This window comes from Leptonychotes weddellii, chromosome 3 (genome assembly GCF_054177405.1).
Source record: "Leptonychotes weddellii isolate Sample4059 chromosome 3, ASM5417740v2, whole genome shotgun sequence".
Lineage (NCBI taxonomy): Eukaryota > Metazoa > Chordata > Mammalia > Carnivora > Phocidae > Leptonychotes > Leptonychotes weddellii.
The window spans coordinates 52,442,126-52,451,303 of record NC_138371.1 but is presented as its reverse complement, the minus strand read 5'-3'; the positions used below and the strand labels follow the sequence as shown (position 1 = coordinate 52,451,303).

At 36.8% G+C, this 9,178-nt stretch overlaps 1 protein-coding gene across 9 annotated transcripts in view; it reads right to left on the bottom strand.

Annotated features, from left to right (window-relative positions):
- ATF2 (activating transcription factor 2) overlaps positions 1 to 9,178 on the bottom strand; it is a 78,421-nt gene that overhangs the window by 30,995 nt on the left and 38,248 nt on the right. For all 9 annotated transcript variants that reach the window (XM_081814129.1, XM_081814130.1, XM_006742122.3 and 6 more), the window contains 3 exons: positions 3,373 to 3,551; positions 2,345 to 2,459; positions 156 to 242 (listed from right to left, as the gene is read on the bottom strand). In XM_081814129.1, the coding sequence (XP_081670255.1) occupies positions 156 to 242; positions 2,345 to 2,459; positions 3,373 to 3,551 (381 nt within the window). The remainder of the gene's footprint in view (positions 1 to 155; positions 243 to 2,344; positions 2,460 to 3,372; positions 3,552 to 9,178) is intronic.

Here is a 9,178-nt window from a genome sequence, read left to right as displayed (position 1 = left end):
TAATGGAAACTTCTCCAAATTTTCTGGTTCTTCTATAGTGTGATACATTCCAAAATTTTATAAAATGTGGTATTGTATATTTGAAGCAGGCTTTAATGGAAAAACTAATTCAAAACAGGCTCAAGAAATGTGCAGAACAATTAAATCTTGCTTACCATTTTTGCTTCTGACTGTACTGGCTGAGGGGAGGAAGGACCTGGAATTCCTGGAACACTAGGCACCATGGTGACTGGTCGAACAAGCTATGCAAAATATATTGAAAAATAATTGCTAGAGAATATATTCAAAACGATTGTGCTATATCTGCACAATGGCTAAAAAATTTGAGAGTTCTGAACCAGAAAACTGTAAATCCCTATTGATCTTCTGTCCTGATTTATCCTTTAAAACTTGTCAATTTCTGAGACACTTGCTTCTCTAATCTTTAATTTTCACCTTTTTTTTTAAGGGTTTCTTCTTATATAGGACTCATAATATTCAAAGTAATTGATCAAAATTTCCCAAAGATCTGTCACACTGCCATTTTGGATGTGAAAGGAAAAAATGTCAAAACTTGTGACAATCAGGCATACAAGTAACTTCACAATGAATTTACTCTTCTAAAAACATATATATATATGCAGTTTCTAAAATATATAAAGGTTCATTGATATACTAATATACTAAATGATGACAAAGAAAGAACCTAGTTACCTCTAATAATTTCTCTAAAAACAGTAATCTGGAACAGATTTTTTCATTTTTTAAAACACCTAATATTAACATTGAGTAATTAGTTATTATATAGCTAAAGTATCTCTCTTCTTTCATTTCAGTTTTTTTCATCACATTTACATTTAACAGGATAACCATATAATCTCAAATACAAGGGCAAGAATGTTTCCCCCTTCAAAAATATCCTAGAAAAGAGAAAGTAGTCACCTAATATCTGAGTCCTTATAAAGTCACTCAATGCATTTTTAACAGCAAAGTTCTGCCTGAAGATGATACATTATCTTATAATTATTCCAATCAATGCTAATTTTCAATACTTAGGTTACTTGGAAGAATGTGTTAATAAAAAAGTAAATATTTCACATTAATTTTAATAATTTTCCTGGGGTTCTAATCTCATCAAAGTATTGGAAGTTACTGTACGCAGACTTTTAAAAATAATTTTTAAGGGGTGCCTGGGTGGCTCAGTTGGCTAAGTGACTGCCTTCGGCTCAGGTCATGATCCTGGAGTCCCGGGATCGAGTCCTACATCGGGCTCCCTGCTCAGCAGGGAGGCTGCTTTTCCCTCTGACCCTCCCCCCTCTCATGCTCTCTCTCTCTCTCAAATAATAATAAAATCTTTAAAAAAAATAATTTTTAAGAGCTATGCAATAAATGATTATATTGTACAGATCGGAAATATCTATCTACAAGGTAAAAAAAGAAACTTTTTATTATATGAATGAGTATTAGGGCTTGGGTGAGATTTCTAGGAAGATACAGACTCCGAAAGTGTTGAAATTACTCAGGTGAAAATAAAAATAACATGTTCTGGAAAATTGTGCTAGATGTTTTAAAAAGTGATCCTAATGATGAAAACCTGAACACTAAGACACATTTGAAGAGTTTGAATAAAATTGTTTTATAAAAAATGAGAAAAGAAAGTATTATTTCTAACTTATTCAAAAGAACGTGCTTTTAAATATTCACTGAATTATTAATTATTATAAGTAGATATTTAACTTGTTCGTGACTTCCAAAATTTATATATTTAACATGCTCCTCAAGAAACTTCTCTTTTGGATCTTATATCCTGATTTATCTTTCAAAATGGTCAATTTCTCAGAGACATTTGCATTAGCAAAGTGAAGGACTATCTACTGGTTTAGAGTGTTTAGATTTTCACATGCCTGGGCCAGCAAAGGAATGCTGTAAACCCAACCAGACCATACAAGTTCACAAGAGTGTTCTTATGGACAATTCCTACAATAATCAAAATATGGAGTTACCAGACATGTGTTCTAGTATAAATATCTCCCTAAAGAATGGAAATTTGTGTTAATATTTGAATTCTACAAATCTAGTCAAATTGAAATGGATTAAATAAGGATTAAATTTCTTAATATGAACAATACAAGGAAAACAAAATTTGGGGAGGATGGAAAAACATTTTCTAACCAATTATGTTTGTCTTTAATAAAGAGATGAGTGAATACTACTATAAAGATGAGTAAATACTACTAACCACTAATAAATTTTTTGTTGGATTCAGTTTCATAAACCAATCAAGCAGCCCCAGGTGTATTTTCTGATTACAAAGATCAGTTTTGCTATGAAGAAAAGATTTAAAGAGTCTGAATCTCAAACTTACTGGGACTGCAGCTGGAACATGCACATTAGAACTCGTAATTGATGCAGGAATAGCAACAGGCATGGTCTGTCCATTAGGAAGATGCAACAGAAGAGGAAATGGGCCTGGTACAGGACTAAGAAAAACAGAGGAAGGAAAGTTAAAGATAAGAAATCTTTATTAGTCATCTCTAAAAATACAAGCGTATTTTTACTCCTATTATCATATCATTTTAAAATACATTTCCTAGCCACTGCAAAGCAAATTGCAAAACTTTACTATCTTTAATTGTATCTTAAATGCATAATGTATAAAGCAGTGTGGAAAAACAAGAGGGGAAAAAATAGGAAAAGTTATGGTTTTACTTGGGACAATCTCCAATGTTAAATGAGAAAAATTTTTATCAGAAGCTCCTGAAGGGCACCTGACTGGCTCAGTTTATGCAGCATGCGACTCTTGATCATGGGGTTATGAGTACGAGCCCCACCCTGTGTGTAGAAATTCCTTAAAAATAAAATCTTAAGAAAAAGAAAAGCTTGAGAGAGATGTGTAAGAACTGAAAGATATGTCATCTGATGGAGTAATTTTACGTATTTTGTGTGAAACAGCATGAAAATAAGAAACCACCTTAAATTAACATCCAATGTTGATTTGTTTTTAAAATTAAATTTTAGTTGGGGTGCCTGGGTGGCTCAGTTGGTTAAGCGTGTGACTCTTAGATTTTGGTTCAGGTCATGATCTCAGGGTTGTGAGATCGAGCCTCACATCAGGTGTCATGCTGAGTGTGGAGCCCACTTAAGATTCTCTCTTCTCTCCTTCTGCCCCCCCAATTAAATTTTAGATATTTATTTTCTAATCTATAATATAAAGAAAAAAAACAGCACAAGTTCTTTTCAAAGCATGCAGAATATGATACACACATACACAAACACACACACACACACAGACAACTAAGGCCACATTTGAATAATTAAATGCCTGAAGAAAAATTCTGACAAGAAAAACCTAATTCATAAATAGGTCAACGACTGGCCCAAATCATCACTTACACGATTGGCCTGTTAGAGGATGGTGCCTGGGTGATTACAGTACTTGAGGTTGGTGAAGGTACCGCTTGCTGAATAATTACACTTGAGTCAGAACTTGTAAGCAGCACATTGGGAACTTGTAATGACGCTGGACGAACAATAGCTGATGTGGGCTGTGCTGTTTGTGCCAATGGTACCTCCTTTTTAATAATGAGACAGAGAAAGGGTGGGATTTAAAAACTGAAGTCTATCCATGTACCTTAGAGTGAAGAGAATGTTAATACACTTCTAAAAGCATCCACAGAATAATATCCTCCCACAAAGTAAATTTATGTCTAGAGTTATTTAGAAGAAAATTCTGGAAGTAGCTATAAAGTTTCAAATGCAATGTTCATATTTTAATTTAAAAACATCTGAGTGGTTTTTTGTTGTTGTTGTTGTTGTTTTCAGTACAACTTGTTTTCCTATCAATCCAGAAATAGGCTGGGCAACTTGGCTATGATTCCATGAGAACTTCTGGAAAAAGTAAAAATATAATCCATTCTCATTGAATTGTAGAGCTTAAAATTTAGGAGAGATTGACTAGTCCTACTCCATCATTATACTATAAAAAGAGGAAACAGGTCCAGAGAGACTCGGTGTATGGTTGACACAAATTCAGTAATAGAAATGGTTAAAAAAAATTTTAACACAATACAAATGTTTACTAATCTCAGACAGCTACCACCCCCCCTACCAATAATTTCTCAATGTCAAAAGGCCAAGTAATACTGATTAATATCCTGAATGTAAAATAATTATTAGAGTGAAATCTTTCCAAATTAAAGGAAAACAGAATCTGCGAGTTAGCCAGCACCTTAAACATGGTGTTTTCCCCAGTTTTACAGATTAGGAAGAGATTAAGGGCTTTACCTAGAACTTCTTAACCAGTTAGAGTAAAAACTGAGCCTACTATGTTCTTTGAATTGATCTCTATGCTGCTTATTATCAAAATCTTATTAAGCTACCTAGGAAGAAAGATCAACTAGTACTATTGGAACTTTACTTATTCAACAAGTTTGGGAATTTATAGCACGCCCTCAAGGGCTACTGAGAAGAGACAATGGGTAAAACAAGAAAATTTCAGATAGTTACAGAGTAATAGTACAACATAATAAATCATGAAAGATTAACTGAGGGAAGGCTGGAGTTGGCTACTTCAGAAAGCAAGTGAGATAAGGTGAGCTTCTTTGCAAAAATGGTGCTGAATGAACTGATACTGGAAAGATAACAAGGGGAGAATTCTATCGAGGGAGAGGGAAGAATATTGGGAGTAATGTCTTTGAGGTATGAAAAAACTTAGAATAATTGATGAACATATTAGAGTGGCATGAGGTGAAGGCTGAATGGGTAGACAAGCTCAGATCAATGAGGCCTTATGAAAGGAGTATTCGTTCTCTTTTTTTTAAGATTTATTTATTTGAAACAGAGAAAGAGTGTGTGGAGCCTAATGTGGGGCTCGATCCCAGAACCCTGAGATCATGACGGGAGCCAAAACCAAGAGACACCCAAGAGACTTCACCATCCAGGCACACTGAGGAGTATTAGTTATCCTAAAAGTAATGGCAAACCACTGAAGGATTTTAAGCAGAAAAGTGATTATAATGTATTAAAAACAAAGCCATCTATAGAAAATTAGAGATGGAAACAGAAAGTCCAGTTAGAAGATAACTGTTAATAATCCACGTAAAAGAAGATGATGGCTTGGAGTAAAGTGGTGACACTGAAGACTGAAGAAGATAAATTAAGGATATTTCAGGAGGTATGTCTGATAAGATTTGCTGCTGCTTTGGTGTGAAGAAAAAGAAGGGGGGCGCCTGGGTGGCTCAGTCGGTTGAGCATTTGACTTTGGCTTAGGTGATCAAACAGATCAAGCCCTGCATCAGGCTCCCCGCTCAGCGGGGAGTCTGCTTGTTCCTCTCCCTCTGACCCCCCACCCTGTGCTCTCTAAGAAATAAATAAAACCTTTTAAAAAAAGAAAGAAAAAGAAGGAATTAAGGATTCTTGGCTTGAGCAACTAGATAGGATGGAGAGAAAATTTACTAAGATAGGGGAGGGTTCCTGTCAGGGAGGAGCAAGATGGGGGAGGAGCAAGATTTTGGAGGAGTAGGAAACCCAAATTTCTTCTGGTCCCAGGAATTCAGCTACATAATTATCAAACCATTCTGAACACCTATAAACTCAACAGGAGATCGAAGAAAAGAATAGCAACAACTCTCTGAACAGAAAAGCAACCACTTTCTGGAAGGTAGGACTTGCGGAGAGGTGAATCCAAGGCAATATTTAGAAGATAGACCGTGGGGGGAGGGAGCCTCCGTCTGCTGGCTACCCGCAAGTGATAGAGCAGCGGAGCACAAATCAGAACTTTTAGAAGTCTGCTCCTCTGAGGGATGTTGCTCCAGTGGCTAAGTGGGGGGTGGAACCCTCACTGGGACAGTGTGGTCTCAGAACCCACGGGGTCACAGAAAGACCAGGGGTGCCTGAGTGCAGCAGAGCTCCCAGGGATTGGAGCAGGGAAGCTGGCTGCAGAGACGGAGACGAGGCATGGGCTCTCAGCTCTACTGAAAGCTTTCAGGGAACAAAAGCTACCGAGAGCAAACCCCAGCAGATTACTTAGTGTGGCCCCCAGCAAGGACGGTGCAATTCTGCCTCCGGCAAAGACATTTGAGAATCAGTGCAACAGGCCCCTCCCCCAGAAGATCAGCAAGAACATCCAGCCAAGACCAAGTTTACTGATCAATGAGAATGGCAAAACCCCAGCGCTAGGGGAACAGAGCACATAGAATTCATGGCTTTTTTCCCATGATGCTTTAGTCTTTCAAAGTTAATTTTTATTTTTTTTAAAGATTTTATTTATTTATTTGAGAGAGAGAATGAGAGAGAGAGAGAGAGCATGAGAGGGGGAGGGGCAGAGGGAGAAGCAGACTCCCTGCCGAGCAGAGAGCCCGATGCGGGACTCGATCCCGGGACTCCAGGATCAAAGTTAATTTTTAAAATTCTCTTTATTTTTTTCTTTTTCTATTTTTTTTTTTTTAAAGATTTTTATTTATTTATTTGACAGAGAGAGACACAGGGAGAGAGGGAACACAAGCAGGTGGAGTGGGAGAGGGAGAAGCAGGCTCCCTGCAGAGCAGGGAGCCCGATGCGGGACTCGATCCCAGGACCCTGGGATCATGACCTGAGCTGAAGGCAGTCGCTTAACCAACTGAGCCACCCAGGCGCCCTTTTTCTATTTTTTTAGTTGAATTTTCTTTTTTCCTTTTCAACCAACATCTTATCAATTCGTTTCTTAAAATCTTTTTTAATTTTTCAGTTTTACAGTCATATTCTATCTCTTCATTGTATTTAACCTTGTTTTCTGTATATATTTTTTTCTTTCTTTAAAATTTTGGGATACAGTTTCTTCTAACAGACCAAAATATACCCTAAATCTAGTGTATGATGTTGTTTTAGTCTCCCACCTGATCACATTCTTTTCTTTCATTGTTTTTCATTCTTTTTTCAAACAACTTATCAATCCTTTTAAAACCTTTTTTAATTTTCATCTTTACAGTCATATTTCATTCCTTCATCGTATCTACCCTTATTTTTGTATATATATAAGCTTTTCCTTCTTTAAAATTTTGGGAGGCAGTTTCTTTGAACAGACCAAAATATGCCCCAAATCTAGTGTGTGGCTCTGATCTATTCACCAGCCTGATCATATCCTTTTTTTTTTTCCCTTTTTCTTTCCCCTTCTTTCCCCCCCTGGTTTCAGGTCTCTTCTGATTTGTTTAGTGTATATTTTTCTGGGGTTGTTGTTACCCTGTTAGCATTTTGTTCTCTCATTCATCTATTCTCCTCTAGACAAAATGACAAGACAGAAAAACTCACCTCAAAAAAAAGAACAAGAGGCAGTACCAACTGCCAGGGACCTAATCAATACAGACATTAGTAAGATGTCAGAACCAGAGTTCAAAATGACGATTATAAAGATACGAGCTGGGCTTGAAAAAAAGCATCGAATATACCAGAGAATCCCTTTCGGGAGAAATAAAATAACTAAAACCTAACCAAGTTGAAATCAAAAAGGCTATTAATGAGGTGCAATAAAAAATGGAGGCTCTAACTGCTAGGATAAATGAAGCAGAAGAGAGAATTAGTGATACAGAAGACCAAATCATGGAGAATAAAGAAGCTGAGAAAAAGAGAGATAAACAACTACTGGATCACAAGGGCAGAATTCAAGAGATAAGTGATACCATAAGACGAAACAACATCAGAATAATTGGGATCCCAGAAGAAAGAGAGAGAGGGACAGAAGGTATATTGGAGAAAATTGTAGCAGAGAATTTCCCTAATTTGGGGAAGGAAACAGGCATCAAAATCCAGGAGGCACAGAGAGCCCCCTCTCAAAATTAATAAAAATAGGTCAATACCCCAACATCTAATAGTAAAACTCACAAGTCTCAGAGACAAAGAGAAAATCCTGAAAGCAGCTCGGGACAAGAGGTCTGTAACCTACAATGGTAGAAACATTAGATTGGCAGCAGACCTATTCACAAAGACCTGGCAGGCCAGAAAGGACTGGCATGATACATTCAGAGCACTAAATGAGAAAAACATGCAGCCAAGAATACTATACTCCAGCTAGGCTGTCATTGAAAATAGGAGAGATAAAAAGCTTCCAGGACAAACAAAAACTGAAAGAATTTGCGAACACCAAACCAGCCCTACAAGAGATATTGAAAGGAGTCCTCTAAGCAAAGAAAGAGCCTAAAAGTAACATAGACCAGAAAGGAACAGAGACAATATACAGTAACAGTCACCTTACAGGCAATACAATGACACTAAATTCATATCTTTCCATAGTTACCCTGAATGTAAATGGGCTAAATGCCTCAATCAAAAGACAAAGGGTATCAGATTGGATAAAAAAACAAGACCCATCGATATGTTGTTTGCAAGAGACTCATTTTAGACCCAAAGACACTTCCAGATTGAAATTACCATGCTAATGGACATCAAAAGAAAGCTGGGGTGGCAATCCTAATATCAGACAAATTAGATTTTAAACCAAAGACTATAATAAGAGATGAGGAAGGACACTACATCATACTTAAAGGGTCTATCCAAAAAGAAGATCTAACAATTTTAAATATCTATGCCCCTAACATGGGAGCAGCCAATTATATAAGCTAATTAATAACAAAATCAAAGAAACACATCAACAGTAATACAATAATAGTAGGGGACTTTAACACGCCCCTCACTGAAATGGACAGATCTAAGCAAAAGATCAACAAGGAACTAAAGACCTTAAATGATACACTGGACCAGATGTACTTCATAGATATATTCAGAACATTCCATCCCAAAGCAACAGAATACACACTCTTCTCTAGTGCCCATGGAACACTCTCCAGAATAGATCACATCCTGGGTCACAAATCAGGTCTCAATCAGTACCAAAAGACTGGGATCATTCCCTGCATATTTTCAGACCACAATGCTTTGAAACTAGAACTCAATCACAAGAGGAAAGTCGGAAAGAACTCAAATACATGGAGGCTAAAGAGCATCCTACTAAAGAATGAATGGGTCAACCAGGAAATTAAAGAAGAATTTAAAAAATTCATGGAAACAAATGAAAATGAAAACACAACTGTTCAAAATCTTTAGGATGCAGCAAAGGTGGTTCTAAGAGGAAAGTATATAGCAGTACAAGCCTTTCTCAAGAAATAAGAAAGGTCTCAAATACACAGTCTAACCCTACACCTAAAGGAGCTGGAGAAAGAACAGCAAATAA